The 21176-nt window shown below is 38.6% G+C and overlaps 1 protein-coding gene across 8 annotated transcripts in view; it reads left to right on the top strand.

Annotated features, from left to right (window-relative positions):
- Positions 1 to 21176, top strand: part of CACNA1E (calcium voltage-gated channel subunit alpha1 E) — a 1021369-nt gene that overhangs the window by 745359 nt on the left and 254834 nt on the right. For all 8 annotated transcript variants that reach the window (XM_089671475.1, XM_089671472.1, XM_089671471.1 and 5 more), the window contains one exon: positions 8372 to 8511. In XM_089671475.1, the coding sequence (XP_089527601.1) occupies positions 8372 to 8511 (140 nt within the window). The remainder of the gene's footprint in view (positions 1 to 8371; positions 8512 to 21176) is intronic.

The raw sequence follows: 21176 nt of genomic DNA, 5'->3' as shown, positions 1-21176 counted from the left end.
CTAACAAAGTAGATCCATTGTCAATCATGATGCCCACCGACTGCACTGGTCTGACAGTTCTTAAATACTGTGATGATGTCACAAGGGGGTGGGGTTACCCCTGCTCCCTTGTGACATCATCATGCGCTGTGATTGGCAAAAGCATTGCTCCTGTGGTCAGGTGCATTGCTTTGGCCAATCACAATGCACTGTCAAGGCTCAGTGCATTGTGGGACGTGGCAGGTGAACAGTGCACTGAACACCCTTACCGTTCAAGTGTTCAGCACAAATGCAGTCGAACAAAAATGAAAGTCTCTTTACTGGACTTTTATAAGTTCTATCTTCCCAAAAAAAAATATCCCACTCTTCACAATCATGCCGATGAATCATTCGTTTCATCAGTTTTCGGCAGCACCTATATTTGTGAGCAACTATTTTCAAGGATAAAGCACACGAAGGACAAAATTAGGATCAAAATACAGATATCTGATGAGCACCTTGAGAATTCATTGAGAATTGCTATTACATTCACCAAACCAGATATTTATCTATTCATTTATAAAAATCCTTGTCAAATATTACACCAGTTTTATGTTGCCCTCTTTTATATTTATAATATAAAATATTGCAAAAAAAAAAAAAATCAGTTTTATCACTCAGATAGGTACATTATCTATGTCAGTGATCATTAACTTGTGATCTGCCTGACTTTTTCTGCTCATCAACTCTTGTTATTGTTAGTGTTATGTGTGGCCCAAGACAATTACTCTCCTTCCAATGTGGCCCAAGAAAGTCAAAAGGTTGGACACCCCTGGATTAGACCATTTAATAATGTTAGAAGTGACTAACACACCTTTTGTTTGTTGAATGCCTTTCACAAGGGACAGGAAATTAGGAAAAATCTACTCAATGGGGTCAGAGATAGAAACAAAAATTGGAAATTTCAAGTTCTTCCCTCTCTATACAAATTTCAGTAATATTTTTGGCTGGCATTTAAGCAGATTCATCTCATTTTCTGTTTGGTGACACCAGATGTGACTAGCATTTTAGACCCTTGCAGGAGACTTGAGACAGTAATAACATTTGCCCGTTCTATCCAAAGCCAAACTGTAACCTTTGCTAGTGTTGGGCTTGAAGGTTACTTATTTTTACTGAATATTCTCGGTCAGAAGCTGAATCCTATTAAAGTAATACTGAATGAAGAAAATGAAACAGCGTTACAATTATTAAGATGGAATATCCTTTCTGCTGCTTGCCAGTCTGCTGTATTGAACAGAAATGATGTCAATGGGAGGACAATATAAACTTATTTATCTCTAAAATTCTCCATATGTGAACCTTCTGACAGTGAAATAAGACTGCACTTGCCAGCACAATAAATCACTTGTTACCTAATGAAATTGTGTATTCCCTGTGGGACTTCTCTCAGGGAGATCATCATTGACCTACCCAGGTCAGGCTTTGAGGTGATTGGACTGACGAGGCAGTGAGAGATGACATTAGAAAACAGGGCTTGGCACTCCTTTGTGGTGTCCTTACATTTTCAGCTTTTTTTTTCTACACTTAACTGAAGGAGGAAATTTAACTTTCAAGTTTTTTTTTTCTTGTCATGAAATAAACCCAGAGACTGCCATTGCTGACCTTCTTCTCAAAACAAAAGCTTGGTTGGCTGTCTCTGGATCCGAACTTCATGAGACAATAACCTGTGCAGAATGGAGGTCAAAGCAGAGATTTTGTATTCTTTTTCCGGGTCAGGGAATCAGAGTATTAAATTAAGAGGATAAGCACAGTAGCCAGACAACATTTTCAGAATTAATTCAGAAAGTTAGGGGAAAGTCCTCAAATAGGGACAAAGGAAGAACTAAAAACAAAAACATCATCACACCTAAATGGGTCTAAAGCAGGAATGAAATGGTTAGCTGCCAAGCACTTTTGCATATGTGGAAAACCCTTTAAGATAATTTTGGTACTGTTAACCCTTAAATGTCAAACCCCTTCCATCTTACAACACTCCCAAGTCTTATATTTAGCAGCCCTTCTGGCAAAGTTCCCCATTAAAGCTATGTTTCTTAAAGAGGAACTCCAGTTGCTTTTAATAAAATAAAAGTTAGCAGCTAAAATACTGTGGCTGTTGATTTTTAGGAATCAGATACTCACCAGCCCAGAAGTCCAGCACTATCTTCACCAGAGCCAGTTCTTCTCCATTGTTTGGATTCCTGGTTTTACCATCTTGATTGCGGGAGCCAGCTGTGACTTTCTACTGCACGTGTATGAGATTGAACTGTCAGATTGGTTCTGCACCCTCCCTGGATGTGTCCCAGTAGGTTGTGGATGGAGGAGGCAGGTCAAGTGTACATATTTGCCACCTAGGGGAGAATTGTGGAAGCAAGAGAAGGCATCTTTCAGGAAAAAGGTACCTCCACCCCAAAAAAAAAAGTAAAAGAGTTGGGGGGGAGTAGAGGTAAATTAGCAGTTCTTCACTAAGTGAAGGTCAGTTTTAAGTGGAAGCGATTCACAACATCCTTTCATTCTTATGCAAAGGCCAGTCATTGACACAAATAATGGATGACTTTTTTAAGGACACAGGCCACACAATGAAGATCTCAGAGGAGCCAGGCCAGGTAAGTGGTACACCTGGGAAAGGAGGACATTTAAAGTGACCCTGTGGTTATTTTTAAGCCACAAAAAAAATCCTCTTTGCAAAGAAAGCAACTGTTTCTTTGACCATTTCACCAATTTTTACTCTTTTGAAGAGATAATATGCTTCTTGAGGTCTGGTCCTCCACCACAGGCCATGGTTCCTTTCACTGAACACTTCTGTGTCCTGTAGTGACCTATATGATGAAATCACAGAGTGCAGTGAGGGACACAGGTATCCAACACTTCCAAAATGTCAGATGAAGAATATTTTTCAGCAATTTATCTATTAAAGACAGCACAATTTAGCAGCAGGACAGGCAATATTTTACTTCTGGACTTCTATTTAGGTCCAGTTAACACAAATGAATTATGGTAATGCACATTACACAAGTTAGAGTGTTGCAGTGATATTTTTCTTTCAATGGCACCCCAACACACTAAGCAACACCCTAGGGTTGCAATGTACGACCATACATAGTAGTACATCACCATGTATTATTGCTCACTTTGATGAAAATAATATTGCAAGTCTGATTTTCGGGGTATTGACATTTGATATAATGCGTGGTAATGTGCATTTGTAAATGCACAGCAACAAACTGAATGTGCCATTAAAATATACAGTGTTTTCTTTTAATTCCATTTTATGTTTTAGTAAAATCAAATTGGATACCAATTACAGAGTTTTTATAAGCCTGATACAGTTCCTCTTCTTCAGTGAATGTCAATACAACAGTGAAAATAGGGTTCTTGGATACAGCATGGGAGTTTTAAGAGCATGAGACCTATTCTCACATTTTATCCAGCTAAATATAATATGATACCTTCTCAGTTCCTAATTACTTTAACCAAAGGTACATCTAAAACATCCATGTTAACCAATATTAGATTTGAACAAATCATTCCATCTGTGTTCCCATATGGCTTGGCTGCTTTGGTAGGAAACGTGTTTATTTTTGATTTAATGTCAGCCAAATCTACTCTGTAAGAGTAACTGCCATCCAACTCCATCTTGGAGGTAAAGATGATGTAACTATCCTATGTCTTAAAACAGCATTATTAGACATATTGCGTTTATAAAGGGAAAAGAAGATAAAGCAGAGGATGGTGCAGAACTACAACACATACCAAGAATATTATTAACATAAGGGAAAATGACTGTACAATATAATTAAAAGTTACCCAGATTTACCGTTGCAAGTTCATTGACCAGAGAATTGAGGCCATGGAAAAAAATGCCTTTATAGAGGTCACAGAACTTCAAGGTGAATCATTTTACTTTGAATAATTTATTAAAATGGGTACATTATAATTCACCAAAAGTGACACACAAACTGAAAGACAGTGACAGACTCCTCAGAACATTCTTTAAGGACAAAAAGATAAAGGTGTGCAATGCATGCTGTGTTGAAGAGTAGGATTTAGAGGAGAAGTACAGCCAAGGCTCATTTGGATGTACTTCTCCTGTGGATCACAGGAGTGCAGTTCGTTCTGCACTCCTGTGACCTCTCTTCAGCCGACAGTGGGCTAAAGTCCTCTGTTAGCTGCCATCACTCAGTCAGTCAAGGCTGGGGAAAAATCCAGACTTTAAAGTCGGGATCCACCCAGACGTGTGGACCAGCACCTGGCCCAGCCCCTAAAGTTTCAGTACCACAAGCGGTAACCCCGAGCTACACTCGGGAATACCATGCGGCGCTGCTCCGTGATCCCTCGATCACTTACCTTGTTCTGCGCTCCCGTGATGTCCCTCCTGCAGTGTCCCCGGCAATGTAATCCGGCAGATGCCAGCATCTGTCTTCTGGGTTCCGTCCTTTTCGAGCGTCGGGACATACGGGGGACAGAACGGCGGGAAATTTGAAAATGACAAAAAGTGACATTCACTAAAATCACATAATAAAACATTACTGTATCAAACCATTTCACATACATTTTGTCCCTAGTGCTTTGTCCTGTGCCCTGCCTGCATTTTTACTGTTCTTATTGCCTGGAAACTGAGAAACGTCCATGGCATCCAAAAAGTGTCCCTTTAGGTCAAAAGCGGTTTTAGACCAGCTAGAGAACAGCGATAGTAAATTAGAACCACTTGCAGAATTGAGTGATAATGATTCGTGGGGAAATTCGGCATCAGACACTGAAAACGATTTTGCGACTTTGCTCAGTGATGTGCAAACTTAGCGCTATATTTAAAATTTCAGTGTTTTTGGTTTGATTATATTATTGAATTAAATGTATTATTATTATATTATTATTTTTTATGATTATTTATTAAATTATAATTTATGCTTTCGTGTTTCAAGTTTTATCCTACCCGGAATGTATATTAGACTCTTGTTCGGACAGATTTCAGTGAGTTATTCCTAAAAATTACAGGCCTACAATAAAAAAATACATATTTCCATGCAAAAAAATGTACTGCTTTGAGCACAGAAATATGGACATAATCAGACCGTAAGGAGGTTAATATGTGAGTGACATTCTGTGCTGCAGTTTTGTAATTCCAGACTGCACATTGATGGCAGTTCAGGGCAGGTGAGCCTACAATGAAGGGAAGTGAGTTGAATGATGGTGCCATTCAGGGGAGGACACTTCGCATTTTCTCAATGAATGCAAAGTGTTCCTTGAGTGGAAGAGGTGGAGATTGTGATGTAAGCGCCTAGCTTCCCCATCTCATCCACTCAGAGAACACTTTGAATTCATTGAGAAGATGCAAAATGTTCCCTAAATGGCACTTATGCCAAGCAAGCAACCTCCTGTGATCACAATGCAGAATGGAAGCCGTTCATCACAGGACACAGAAGCTGGTGGAGATCACAGGAGTATTTGTGCCTACTACAGAGATTTCAAGTTTCCACGGGAATCCCACAGGTATGGCACACACATACTTACTCTGATCTAAGATGGACCAATGTAATTATGTAAAAATTGCCATACCTAAACTTCAGCTTGAAGTAAGTCAACCCTAAAATACTTGTGCCCACCCTTTTTACTACATCTTGCTGTCAGCACAGAAGGATCCGGATCAAGTACTATTATAGAAGCAAACAGTCTCTGGTTAAAATTACAAGAATGCTGGTATAACATTGTTCGTGCATTCTGCTTATGGTATGTAATGTTATGTATAATCTTTTCAAAACTTCTTCAGATATACAGTACATGTACCAGAGATCAGCTTGATAGTTTGTAATAATATATGTACACAGCCATACATGCTTATTACATACTCAGGCTCTGCTTCCTATTGTGCATTGCTACACAATTTCTCCATCTATACAAGCAAGGTGGATGGAGAAGTCCTCCCTTGCTGAGACATTATATTCTGACAGTGGGACTCCTCTGCTGTAAGAATACACTGATCAGCAGCTGCAGCCGCTAACCAAGAAAAATTTTCCAACATTCCCCTTCAACAGAACTAAAATGGTATACTTGTAACCACTGGGTGACAATGTGGTTTCAACGAAAAATATCAGGTGCTACGTCCCAAATTTAGAGATCAGAGTTTTGAAAACTAGAATGTGGACTTTCTAGGCACTTACACAAAAATATTAGATCATATTATAAAAACTATTTTCAAAACTTCAAGCATTTCATAGGTGGAATGATGATGTATTCCCCCAAATATTTAGTTGAGGTTCTTGATGTTATACAGTCTTGTACATCGTCACATGATTCTTCCAAATATGGGGGTTTCTACCTTGAACGGCAGTGCCCTACATGTTTCATGACTAGAAAAGTTTCCTCAGGGGCTTGTATTGCAAACTAAGGGACAAAAAAATCTATAGATAAAACCCACAAGATATTTACAATGTGTGTCAACAAAGATAATATGCAACTGTTTACTTACTAAAATACAAAGAAGCAAATTCTCCTAATGGAGTATATAAGGACAAGTGAGTGGATATATTGTGAGAGACATAGACATAGAACTGACCACTGGAATATTCACCTATTTAATGCATTTCTATTGCTCTATCCTTGCCATGGCCACTGCCCTTTAGACGTCCTCCGTTTTTCAGGTGTTTATGGAAGTTCATTTCTTTTGGTTATTCTATAGGATATAGAATATATGGAGAGTTTGAGAGCATTAAGGAAGGCCTGATAGCTTTAAGTGACCAGTTGGAAATTTATTGAGTATATGCCTTGTAATTAGACTTTATAGTTTATCATATTATCCATTCTGATGTCTGATGATATGGTCCTTTTCTCCCCCAGTTTTTGTCTGTGTGCCCCCTCATTCACTTTCACTGAGGGATCTGCTCCCGTGCCAGTGGTGTACTTTTGTATTTTAGTAAGTAGACAGTTGCATATTTTCTTTGTTGACACATATTGTTAATATTTTGTGGATGTTATCTATAGATTTTTTGTTCCTTAGATGCAATACAAGCCCCTGAGGAAGCGATTCTAGTCTCCAAACATGTAGGGCATTGCCGTTCAAGGTGAGAACCCCCATAGTTGGAGGAATCATACCATGTGACGATGTACAAGACTGTATAACATCAAGAACCTCAACTACATGTTTAGGGGCATACATCATCATTCCACCTATGAAAAGCTTGAAGTTTTTATAATATGATCTAATTTCTTGTAAAGGTTTTGTCAATAAATAGATACTTTTTTATCAGATAATGGTGTTAAGTGTATGTACCTAGAAAGTCCACATTCTATTCTTCAAAATTCTGATCTGTTCAACAGAAGTTGATCATTAGATTGACTTCTGTTAGGATGACCACAGGTGGATCGAAATTTGGCTGGTCCCTGCTGTACTGGACAAATTTCGATCCATCTATGGCTAGCTTTAAAAGGAAATGCAGATGGATTGAAAACTGTGTGCTTGTTCCTTATAGTGTTTAAAACGGAACTTCACTCTCTCTGTCAACATTGACTATTTTTAGTCCTTGTGCTGATAGCCTTAGTAAATAGTTGGGAAAGTATATAATATTTACTTGTTTTAATTTTTTTTTCCTAAGTTTCTTCAGTTACTTCCTGTTTTTCAGGCCTAGACAAATGATGTTATACATCCCAGGAGTCTTCAGGAGGGGAGGAGGGGTTTCTCAGATAAGCACACCCTCCTGCATGAACACCTGAGCTAAGCACAGATGGATTCCAGGAAATAAGTGCTATATGAATCATCTGCCCTTATTCAAGAGGTTCACGGTCAGAAATGCTAGGGGGGGTTTTAAAAGCTGGATGAATAGATGAGTTTTCTTTGAATATTAAAAACAAATTAAATAGCGTTGTTTGTGGTGCTCAGATACAGTTTAGTTTAATTTTTTTCTACAATTTTTTGTTTAAAACAATGACCAAATTTTTCATAAAATGCTTTTTTTTCATCTCAGTACTGCTGAAGAGCTTCCTGTATATATTCACTCACTCTTCCATCAACTGCTCATCATTACTGTTTACTTGATAGTAAAAAAAAGTGGCCCATGCCTACACATTGTATCATCATGTAGTTTCCAGTCCATCAAGGGCATGTAACAGGGTGCCAAAACAGAAGCAAAATTGAAAGACAGAATCATCAGTTATAGTTTCAATACAAGCTGCAGATTTAAAAAGGATGAAAATTACTTTTTAAATTACTGTACATTAACATGTTGTATGAGAATTTAGTGATGGGAATTAATGCTGTAATAATAAAAAAAAAATCTGTGCTCACCAAAATATATATTATACTTTCCTTTAATTGCATTTCTTTTCCCTCAGAACACAGAAAACCTTCATAGACATGTCTGTTTGTTTCCCATTTTGCCTGCAGGAGAAGACTGAGCCCTATTTCATAGGGATATTTTGTTTTGAAGCTGGAATTAAAATTGTTGCCCTAGGACTGGTATTTCACAAAGGTTCTTACCTCCGCAATGGCTGGAATGTCATGGACTTTATAGTAGTGCTTAGCGGGTGAGTGTCCTATAATTACATTCTTTATCTACTGCCAGTTCCTGCAAAGGGTAAGCGCTATTCCTATATTTTGTATGATCACTAAACGTCTGCTTATTTGTAAACTCTGCTGATGCATTTTTAATTCTTGTCTTAATATCTGTTGAAATGCCAGATATAACTACAATTCCAATGCTGTGATAAAAGCAAACATAAGAGAAAATGTCAGCTATGATGTGTTATAGATAATCAATTGGCATTGTTTAAGAAAAATTATAGCAGGGACTCAATCTCTGGGGAACTTTAGCTTCAACAAAAATATGAATTAATAAATATAAAACTGTAAGAGACTTATTATAAAGATTAGGAAAATGATTATTTCTAGTTTTAGAACAGTTCAAATTACTTTACTACTTTATAAACTTCTTCAGTTTATAATGTCAAGGTGAAATTAAAAAGAAAATATGGTAAAGAGATGACAAATAGGTGAAACATGCTGAAAAAATAAAACCTTGCAAACAGAGATGGCAAAAATGGCAAAATGGAAAGGAAAGCCTTGAAGAAAGTTCCTCTTTCAGCTTTATTCTCTTGTAAATTAGGGACTGTACCTAATTTAGGGTAGAGTAAATTACCATCAATATTTTTACACATTAGTTACTTACTTGACTAAAACAATGTATTCCTGACCATACTACATCAACAAAATATGTACAAAACCACTAAACATTACCTTTATTGGTTAGAAATTAAAGTCTCTGCCCCATTGTTTGTTTTTTTTTAATTTAACTTCCCCAATAAAACCAAGCCACTTTTTTTCCACTTGCTTTAGGTAGCACAAAATCAAATTCAGTGCCTATTGAAGTCTACTGGCCTGGAGCCAGTAGGTATTCAACAGGGAGCCTTTTTTAACTCCAGAAAGAAGGCATCCTGTTATATTACATGGTCAGTGTTGATTGGTGGTGAGGGCAGTAACTACATCAGCAGTGACAACACGAATAACCATCCTCCTGTATGATGCAGCTGCTATAGGTGACAATGCTGTTCATCAAAGGTATGGTAGCATTGTCACCTGCCTGGAGGTCTAACTGGATATTTAGTCTTTTTTAAAGAAAAGAAAGAGATTTTATGAAGTGCAATCTCACAGTTTTCTGCATTTCTTACTTGAAAGTTTTTATTTTCAGATATAACATATATACAACTTTTTTAGTTTTAATAAAAATGTATGCCTGATGAGGGTTCTAATCCAATTTGAGTTTATTGTACTTTTCTGGTCATACTGTACACATTCAGTATTTGGTAAATGAAAAGTGTAACAATGTTATCCTTTAAAAACATGCAAATTTTCCGACAGGATACCTTTCAGTTCTGGAGTCTAGGGGCAATATTTTTTTATCTTTGATTGGGCTCACTACTACTTTAGAATTCCCATTTCTTTAGTAATGACCTATGCAACTGATTCATTAATCTCTATTGCCCAACAGTTGATGTGTTAATTCCCTCCTTAATGAGCAGTCTGGGAGGTTTTAATCTTTTTTGGATCTCTGTAATTGAATAATCATCCCAATGTCATAAAATAACCTGTTAACATCTGGCGTAATTATTTTATAATGGTGGACTCGATTGGTTATGAATGACCTACACTGTAATTTTTGGCATTTGGCAATAGACCTAGGGCTTGAGAGATTTTTTTTTTTACCAAATTCTTTGCAGCACAACTCTAACTTATCTACTGTCCAGGATGCATACAGTATCTTATTTAATAGGCCATATATGAGTTGAAAACAAAAGTTCTGTCGATTGGAAAACGAGAACTGCTTATATGATTGTGCCATCATTTGTTTCTTTTTTCTGAAAAAAAAATTGCATGTCGCAACTGATATACTAATAATGCAAAACGTGAACGATCAACAAGAATTTTCATTTGGTTTTCATCTCATCTATGTCACACTTGGGTTGCCTTGGACTGTGGGGATATGTTCATGATCACTCAAGTTCTTTGTGATGCATTGGTAAGGTTTTGTCATGACATGATTTTTGTGTTCTTAAACCAAATGATGAAGTATATAAGAAGCAGATGATTTGGCATTAGATGACAGGTCTAATGACTTGAGCAGCACTACAGCACAATATTTAATGTTACTAAGGCCCCTTTCACACTGCTGGCTCAATCAGGTCCACTTGTCAGTTTTTCAGGTGGACTTGATCAAACCATCCATAACTCTGCATGGAGCACCGGGTGTCAGGGGACATGTGTCTGCTGACAACCGCTGGCATCCGATCTGACCCTGTATGCTAAAAACAGATGGATGGGGATGAGTGGATCGGTTGACAGTCAGATGGAAATGGACAGGTGGTCTGTCTCCATCCGACTGCCTCATAGCGGGCTGTGTCTGTGCACCACAACAAGCTGTGTCTGCTCTGCAGTAGTGGAGCAGACACAGACCTGTCATCCACCTGCTCAGAGGGGACCAGCGGAGAGATCCCTTGCTGAGCCAGGGGATCCACTGATGGGATGGACCAGAGTCAGTACTTGAAGGAAGGAAATATAAATATACAGGCAGTCCCTGAGTTACATACATCTGACTTACATACGACTCATACTTTGAAACAGAGGGAGACAACAGGAAGTGAGAAAGAATCTATCCCTAGGAAGGGAAATCACTCTGTAAGAGTTATCATGCAAGAAAATGTGTCTCCACGGAAGCTTTATCCCCAATCCTTGTTTCCATGACAACCCAAAAATGTCAAAATCCAGTTGTCACAGTGACAGAAAGTGAGGTGAAATCTTCTGAACAGGGGCACAAACAGCAAAACAAACCTTACAGGTGTGTTAACCCTTCCCTATGCTATTCCAAAACGTAAAAAAAAATTTTTTGTCTGGAGTTACACCTAAAAAATTTACCTGTTCCAACTTACATACAAATTCAAGTTAAGAACAAACCTACAGAACCTGTTGTTTGTAACCCAGGGACTGCCTGTAACTACTCCCTTGTTCATGTTTTCAAACTGTAGGTAGGGCCAAGGTCACATTATCACACATGGATAAGATTCAGTTGATCATGTTTGCATGTATAGAAATACATTAATAAAAAGGAAGGTACAGTATTTTTGAAGTTATTTGTTCATGTTTATCTGTTTGTTTTAGCATACTTTTATATTTTTGTGCATAGTATGAATCTACTGACCTTGTGTCAGACAGTTTTATCTGCATCCTTGCTGAATGACTACTGAGGAAAAACTGCTGTTTATGACACTGCCAAAAATGATAAACATTGTGTGCCTTTTAGAATCACCCCAAGTGAGATATGGACTAATTTTGGTGAAATGTGGTTTCACAGCACAATTACTGTTATCACTGTATGCATAATTTTGCAGAATCAGAGAATTTTAGTTTCCCTTTTTGAAGTGTACTTAAAATGTGCATGGAAAAAAGTATTTTTTTTAATCTTTATTTAGGAGTGTCATGGATGTATGTAACATAGTTTAGTTCAGTTTATTTCACTTCTTTGAATTTGTGGAGGTATTTGTATGTGTTTTTTTTTATTGGTATATGTGTAGTGTCACATTGTATATTTTATTTTATTATATGCTTTTCCCTTTATGAGAAAAAAAATAAACTTAAAGGCTAATAAGGGGCTATTTTTGGCAAAAGAACAGTTCCAGAATAGTTATCAGGAATTTATGTAACACCCAATAGCAATTTACAGCCCATAGCATTCTTAAGGACCACCAAAAACACCCTAATTTTACCTTCCTTATTGACTCCAGTGCATTTAGGAATTATGGTGACATTTTGCTAAAAATACCTTGCTTTTCACAGAAGTATTAGGAAAATAAAAACTCCTATTTTCACTCATCCCCAATTATCATTTAGCCTAATACAGAAGTCTCATTCTGGCAAGTGTTGGTTAAGATGACACCTTGTAACTATCACTCATTGGTCACTTGTCTAGTTACTCATCCAGACACCTGGTCCATCTGCAAATCAAATGTGAGGATTTATAGTTCTGGAAGTTGCATCTGTGTCATACACTAGTGCCAAGATCCTCAGGATCCCTTATTTGATTCTGAGAGTTTTAAATAAATAAGATGTCCCAACGTGGGAAAGTGAATACATTAAAGAGCAGTGGCAGGGAGTACCAGGGTCACAAAGGTCGTATTTGCGACCCTGCTCTGGTGTTCCAACACTGTAGGGAGGGCCCCATATAGTGTTGCCGGTAAAAAAGGGCACTTTTCTGCTGCCTGTAAACATCAGAAAAGTGCCTGTTAAAAATACACTTGTCCCTGAACTTCCACACCTGACCAGTGGACCTCCTCATGCTCCCCCCACCTGAGCTCAGCCAATTACTAATCAGCCGGCTCCGGAACTGCACATTAGTACATTAACTAAGCTCAACGTGGTCTCGGCTGAGCTTGGCTTGAGCGAGGGTTGAGCCACTGGTCAAGTGAACAAGAAGGGATGCAGGGGGGAGAGGAAGGTCAGGGACAAGTGTGTGCAGTGATGTCATGGAGCTAGACTCCTTTCCCTTTGAAAGCAACTGCATGGAGTGGGCACGGGAAGAGGAGGACCCAAGCCTGCAGGCAATTACAGGAGATCAGTGTGTTACAGTTCCAGACCAAACAGAGTCTGTAGGGCAGTCAGTCAGTCACTCTATGGAAGGTCACTAATGTAAGGAGTGAGTGGAGACCCCAAAGTAAGGGGGGCACCGATATAAAGGTCCCCCTATATCAGTGTTCTCACTTCCCTCTAACATCAATTAAACCCACTTACCGTAGTGTATTCACTCTGCAGAATCTGGTGTAAAGGGGAACTCTGCTGTAAGACATTCTCTGGTCACCATAGCCCCCCTTAAATCAGAGTTCCCAGCATTACCCTTACATCAGAGTTCACCCTTACAGTGCAAGGGGAAACTTTTCAGACTCTGAGGTAAGGAGAAACTCTGCAAACTCTGATGTAAGGGGAACTCTGGTGACCAGAGAACCTCTTATACCAGAGTTCCCTTTTACACCAGAGTCTGCAATATCCCCCCTTACATTAAGATCTGTAGAGTCCCCCATTACTTCAAAGTCTGCAGAGTTCCCCTTTACATCTGGGTCCACAGAGTTCTCCATGCGCTGTAAGGCAAAATCAGCAGACTCTGATGTGCTATAAAGGGGAACTCTGATGTAAGGGGGGATTGGGAATGCTGAAAACTCTGATGTAAGGGGGGATTATAATGTAAGGGTGGGAAGGGGGTCCAGTGTAGAACATGTGAAAGGGTCCATAATAAAGGGCCCCACGACGGGACTAAAGGGCCCAGGTCAGGGGTGCCCTTTGTGTTTTTTTGCACCAGGGCCCTGAAGGTACTAGTTACGCTTCTGTTTTAGAGTATATTTTAGAAAATCTTAAGCATTTTATAAACGTCTAGATCAGTGATGGCGAACCTATGGCACGCGTGCCAGAGCTGGCACGCAGAGCCATCTCAGTGGGCACGCCAGCAAGAAGAGGAAGATGAGCGCACATGGACCACGCACACTGACCGGCCATCCAGATCTCATCCGCACTGGACCCCCATTGAACTACATCTCCCACATGTCTCTGGGGCCAGGGTGGGCGTGGACGAGAGGAAAACGGCTCCTATGCGGCTCTGGCACCAGGGGTGATGTAGCCGGGAATGGGCGTGGAAGAGAGGAAGAGGCTCCCACACTGCTCCGGGGCCAGGGGCGACGTGTTCAGCGTGTATGGGAATGAGCTGCTGGGTTGGAACCACACTGACACTGCCAGAGGTAAGAGGTGCTTGCCAACCATGCTATAGCCGAAAGATGGCTACAGCACGGTTGTCTAGTTCTGGGAGGGCGTCCCAGAACGCGAACCCAGTGGCACACACCCTGCGCTGCCGGAGATCGCTGTGTCCTACGGATACAGCTGATCACGTGATAAGTAGAGATGAGCGAATCGAACTTGGCGAAGTGGAATTCGTTTCGAATATTAGGAAAAATTCGATTCGCATCGAATCCGAAAATTAGCAAACTTCGGATGAACGAATCGAATTTTTCCCGATCGGCCGATTTTCATCCCTTCTACAGCCGGCAAAAAGTGTCCCTGCAGAGAGCTCCGCTATTTCTGACAGTTCTCTGACAGTTCCTTCACATTTACAGCGGTTGAAACATTGTATCTATCTGTTTCCATTTAGGATACAGATGTTTTTATTCGGAAACAAATAGATACAATGTTTCAACCGCTGTAAATGTGAAGGAACTGTCAGAGAACTGTCAGAAATAGCGGAGCTCTCTGCAGATACACTTTTTGCTGTACTGGAATTCTTCTTATTTTCATTCTTCTTATTATTATTATTATTATTTTCATTCTTCTTCTTCTTCTTCTTCTTCTTTTCATTCTTCTTCTTCTTTTCATTCTTCTTTTCATTCTTCTTCTCCTTCTTCTTTTCATTCTTCTTCTCCTTCTTCTTCTCCTTCTTCTTTTCATTCTTCTTCTCCTTCTTCTTTTCATTCTTCTTCTTCTCCTTATTTTCATTCTTCTTCTTCTTATTTTCATTCTTCTTATTATTATTTTCATTCTTCTTCTTCTCATTCTTCTTCTTCTTCTTATTTTCATTCTTCTTCTTCTTATTTTCATTCTTATTCTCCTTCTCTTCTCCTTCTTCTTTTCATTCTTCTTCTCCTTCTTTTCATTCTTCTTCTCCTTCTTCTTCTCCTTCTTCTTTTCATTCTTCTTCTCCTTCTTCTTCTCCTTCTTCTTTTCATTCTTCTTCTCCTTCTTCTTCTCCCTCTTCTTTTCATTCTTCTTCTTATTATTATTTTCATTCTCTCTTCTTCTTCTTCTTCTTATTTTCCTTCTTCTTCTTCTTCTTATTTTCCTTCTTCTTCTTCTTCTTCTTCTTCTTATTTTCCTTCTTCTTCTTCTTCTTCTTATTTTCCTTCTTCTTCTTCTTATTTTCCTTCTTCTTCTTCTTCTTCTTCTTCTTATTTTCCTTCTTCTTCTTCTTCTTCCTCTTATTTTCCTTCTTCTTCTTCTTCTTCTACTTATTTTCCTTCTTCTTCTTTTTCTTCTTATTTTCCTTCTTCTTCTTATTTTCCTTCTTCTTATTTTCCTTCTTCTTATTATTATTTTCCTTCTTCTTCTTATTTTCCTTCTTCTTCTTCTTCTTCTTATTTTCCTTCTTCTTCTTCTTCTTCTTCTTCTTCTCCTTCTTCTTCTTATTTTCCTTCTTCTTCTTCTTCTTCTTCTTCTTCTTTTTCTTCCTCATCTTCTTCTTCTTCATCCTCATCTTCTTCTTCTTCTTCTCCTGCTTCTTTTCTTTCTTCTTCTCCTTCTTCTTTTCATTCTTCTTCTTCTTCTTCTTATTTTCATTCTTCTTCTTATTTTCATTCTTCTTCTTCTTCTTCTTCTTATTTTCATTCTTCTTCTTCTTCCTCTTCTTCTTCTTCTTTTCATTCTTCTTCTTCTTATTTTCATTCTTCTTCTCCTTCTTCTTCTCCTTCTTCTTTTCATTCTTCTTCTCCTTCTTCTTCTTCTCCTTCTTCTTTTCATTCTTCTTCTCCTTCTTCTTTTCTTTCTTCTTCTCCTTCTTCTTCTCCTTCTTCTTATCCTTCTTCTTTTCATTCTTCTTCTTCTTCTTATTTTCATTCTTCTTCTTCTTCTTATTTTCATTCTTCTTCTTCTTCTTATTTTCCTTCTTCTTATTTTCCTTCTTCTTCTTCTTCTTCTTCTTCTTCTTCTTCTTCTTCTTCTTATTTTCCTTCTTCTTATTATTTTCCTTCTTCTTCTTCTTCTTCTTCTTCTTCTTCTTCTTCTTCTTCTTCTTCTTCTTATTTTCCTTCTTCTTCTTCTTCTTCTTCTCCTTATTTTCCTTCTTCTTCTTCTTCTTATTTTCCTTCTTCTTATTATTATTTTCCTTCTTCTTCTTCTTCTTCTTATTTTCCTTCTTCTTCTTCTTCTTCTTCTTCTTCTTCTTCTTCTTCTTCTTCTTATTTTCCTTCTTCTTCTTCTTATTTTCCTTCTTCTTATTTTCCTTCTTCTTCTTATTTTCCTTCTTCTTCTTCTTATTTTCCTTCTTCTTCTTTTTCTTCTTCTTCTTCTTCTTATTTTCCTTCTTCTTCTTCTTCTTCCTCATCTTCTTCTTCATCCTCATCTTCTTCTTCTTCTTCTTCTTCTTCTTCATCCTCATCCTCATCCTCTTCTTCTTCTTCCTCATCCTCATCTTCTTCTTCTTCTTCTTCTTCTTCTTCTTCTTCTTCTTCATCTTCTTCTTCTTCTTCTTCTTCTTCTTCTTCATCTTCTTCATCTTCTTCTTCTTCATCTTCTTCTTCTTCTTCTTCATCTTCTTCTTCTTCATCATCTTCTTCTTCTTCATCTTCTTCTTCTTCTACTTCATCTTCTTCATCTTCTTCTTCTTCATCTTCTTCTTCTTCTTCTTCATCTTCTTCTTCTTCATCATCTTCTTCTTCATCATCTTCTTCTTCATCATCTTCTTCATCATCATCTTCTTCATCATCTTCTTCTTCATCTTCTTCTTCTTCTTCTTCATCCTCATCTTCTTCTTCTTCTTCATCCTCATCTTCTTCTTCTTCTTCCTCTTCTTCTTCTTCTTCTTCTTCCTCTTCTTCCTCTTCTTCTTCTTCATCTTCTTCATCTTCTTCTTCTTCATCATCTTCTTCTTCATCATCTTCTTCTTCATCTTCTTCTTCTTCATCTTCTCCTTCTTCTTCATCTTCTTCTTCTTCTTCATCTTCTTCATCTTCTACTTCTTTTTCATCTTCTTCTTCTTCATCTTCTTCTCCTTCTTCATCTTCTTCTTCTTCTTCATCTTCTTCTTCTTCTTCATCTTCTTCTTCTTCATCTTCTTCCTCATCTTCTTCGTCGTGCCCCGTGACTGCCCAAATGAGTGAAGTGTGCGGTGATTCTAAGATCGACGGCACTCATCTGCATGTCATACTGACTGACAGTATTATTTCTCTTCCCCAGCAGACTCCAAGGGCATTTAAATTAAAGGTACAGTGTTCTGCACTAATATAAAGGCTCTCTGAAGCCTAGAAACCCTTTTAATAAGTTAAATTCGCAGCGAATAAATTTGCATCGAATCGAATTTATTCCGCAAATTCGGCGAATCAGCCGAATCGAATTTTTGAATAATTCGCTCATCTCTAGTGATAAGGTAAAAGGCCAATCACAGCAGCCTTTTACCACGTGATCAACTGTATCAAATGACACAGCAGATCACAATGTAAATACAGTTGCCGGTTATCGGCTGCACTTTCTTCACGCTGTCACAGATTGAAGAAAGTACTGCAGATAACCGGCAAAGGTGACAGTAGAGATCTGCACTAATAACACTGTTCAACAGGTAAAAAGTTTTGGGCATAAAATGAGCTAATCTTACATAATTTTGGGGTGCTGAAAACGAAAATGACCCTAAAAAATGTTGATTGGCTCTAGTTTCCATGATATATTCACCCATCTAATGACGTAAGCCATTCAAAATTATGATGCAACTTCAGCTGCATATTGCGCAATTGATACTGGTGACCAATAGAAAATTGCATGTATACTGAGATGATGCAATATTAGCCTTTAATTGCATCACTTCACTGCATAAAAGCTGCAGTATCTGTAGCTGATTGTAGTTCGACAGCGTCTTTACATTTCGTTTTATGCTTATATAGGCTACTCAGTAATGCCTCGAACTTGTGTGAATAAAGCAGATAATTTCTGCTATATCTGCGGTGAAATAACTTTTATCTCACAAAAAAGGAGGATAACAGGAATGATTAAGAAAGCCTACAACTTGTATTTTGGCTGCAAGATAGGAGACCAGGACAAGAGCTGGGCACCACATATATGCTGCAATTCTTGTGGGACGGCACTGGAGCAATGGTTGAATGGAAAAAAGGCATCTATGCCTTTCGCTGTGCCAATGATTTGGAGAGAGCCAACAGATCATGTTAGTAATTGTTACTTTTGTATGGTGCCTCCAATTGTAAAAGGGCTAAATAAGAAGAAAAAGTTATCTGTGCACTATCCAAATATTCCATCGGCAATACGTCCAGTTCCTCATGGAAAGGGGCTACCAATTCCTAAAGCACCAGAATCCTTCGTGGTTGAGTCAAGTGAGGAAGAACCTGAAGCGTGTAGTCACGTGCAGTTGTAAGAGATAGCCCTTTCCTCGAATACAAGAGAAAAGCCAAGAGAAGCAAAACCGACACAAACTAAAGACAAAACTAGTGAGAATCCTAAGTATTAAAATGATTCAACTTAGCTTATGGCTATAATTTTTCTTGGTAATCCTATGCAATATATTATGCCATTTAGGCTTTGTTATGTAGTCAATATCACTTGCTTTATATTTGTGGAAAGACATCTATCTATATAATTATTGTGCATTATGTAGTCATTACGCCTATAGTAGAAAACTTTCCGTTTACAGAAAAACTAGAGCCAATTGACAAATTTCATTGTTATATTTGAACTGAGAATGTGAAATTCATTAAGAAATGGATCCTTTTGTTTCCAAAACTGGCAAAAAATAAAAATTTGTTGAACAGTGTAATCAGGGCACTGATTATCAGTGCCGTTCAGCAGTGCCCAGCAATGCCGCTCAGCAGTGCCCAGCAGTGTCATCCATTAGTACCCAGAAGTGTCACCCATCAGTGCCAGGCAGTGTTGCCCATCAGTGCTGCCCAGCAGTGCCACCTGTCAGTGCTGCCCAGTAGTGCTGGCTGTCAGTGCCCAGCAGTGTTGCCCATCAGTGCTGCCCATCAGTGTCATCCATCAATGATGCCCAGCAGTGCCACCGGTCAGTGCCATCTGTCAGTGCCTCCAGTTGGTGCTATCAGTCAGTGCCGCTTATCAGTGCCCATCATTGCTGCATATTAGTGCATCAACAGTGCCTCCTCATCAATGCCCACCAGTGCCGCCTCATCAGTGCTACCTATCTGTGCCACCTCATCAGTGCCCATCAGTACTGCCTATCTGTGCAGCCTCACCAACGCATATCAAAGAAGAAACATTACCTGTTTGCAAAATTGTATAATAGAAGCAAAGAAAACCTTTTTTTGTTTTGAATTTTTTGCTCTTTTTTCATTTATAGTGCAAAAAATAAAACACCCAGTGGTGATTAAATATCACCAAAAAAAGCTCTATTTGTGTGAAAAAAATGATAAAAATTTCATATGGTTACAGTGTTGTATGACCGCACAATTGTCATTGTCAAGTGCAACAGCACTGAAAGCTGAAAATTGGCCTGCGCAGGAAGGGGGTAGAAGTGCCCGGTAGGCAAGTGGTTAATTGCAGTGTTGGCACTTTGAAATAAAAAAGTTGCTTTTGTGTTGCAGTTTGGGCACTTGGGCTCAAAAAGGTTCGCCATCACTGGTCTAGATAAAGTGTTCTATATCAGAGCACAATGTTGTAGTTCTACTAACTGTAATATTCTTACCTTTAGTATTTTACTAAATGTATTGTAGCCTTTGAAGTGTTTTTATTTAAAAATAATTATTTATGATACTTACTGTACTACCTGTGTTTAAATATTACAACTGATTTCCCCTTTAATGAAAAATATATTATCTTACCATATGTAGTTCACAAACTGAGCTTATGTGAATTTTAAACAAGACTGAAAATAGCTGTTGCATGTAAATTGTCAACGCAGGACTATGAATAATTTGAATTAGCAATTCATAATGAGATCCAGAAAGATACATCACATATGTGTTTTCAGCTTCTCTGTGTTCACAAAGTGGGAGACACAATTAAACCTAGAAAAAAATGTAAAGGTGCTCTTAAAGCTATTTCCTCAATATGATTTTCAGTTTTAAAAAAGAATAAAGATTGGTCTTGTGTAATAATAATAATAATCTTACGTACATCAGCTTTGAAGCCCATGTCTGGGTTGTGCCCACACTGTACAGGTTAACTGCTCATTTGTGTCTAGAGGAGAGGAGAAAGCATACATACTCACCTAATCCTTTGATCCACTCAGCACAAGACTGATCCGGCACCCCCATACTCCAGCAGTCTTGAGTTGTGGACTGTTCCAGACGTTATCATACCCAGAGCCGGCTCCATAGACCAGGAACAGTCCACTGCTGGACCATGGGGAAGTGCCATTTTTCAGCAAAATGAAGGATCGGACGAGTATAAGCTTTCTCCTCACCCTCCTCAAGACAAAATGAGCAGTTCACCCATGCAGTGTGGCCCCAACCCCATTGCTTGTGAAAACTTTTTTTTGCCAGGAGTTGGTATTTAAAGTTACTCTGACGCAAAAAATAAATATGGAATAAAAAATCTGCAAAGAAGATAGTTCATGCTCATGCCTCCTGCTTCCTGTACCACAAATGTCTGCTGTATAAGAAAAACCACCATCCGTAGCCTCTTCAGAATCCCACACTTCCAGGAGAGTTAGTTTCCTCCCTTGCCACACACTGTTCTTTCTGCTGGCCTCAATATCATTATCAAGTCCTGTAGTGATGCAGGGGTTGGCTGGAGGAATAACAGAGGGGGAGCAAGGATCTGACTCATCTCCCTGTCCTTCCCTCACTGATCTTATCCCCTGGTGACTTCTACTTTTCTCCCTCCTAGCCAGATGACAACGACTGTGGCATACAAAGGGAGGATCACATGTTCAGGATGGAGAAGGGAGGGAGGGTCAGTAAACACGTTACTAACCCCTTCCTTTCTTTTTCAGAAT

This window comes from Staurois parvus, unplaced genomic scaffold (assembly GCF_062004578.1).
Source record: "Staurois parvus isolate SC_StPar_1 unplaced genomic scaffold, SC_StPar_1.0 ptg000106l, whole genome shotgun sequence".
Taxonomy (NCBI): Eukaryota; Metazoa; Chordata; class Amphibia; order Anura; family Ranidae; genus Staurois; species Staurois parvus.
Note: the sequence above shows the minus strand (reverse complement) of the source record. Positions and strands in the feature narration are given on the sequence as shown.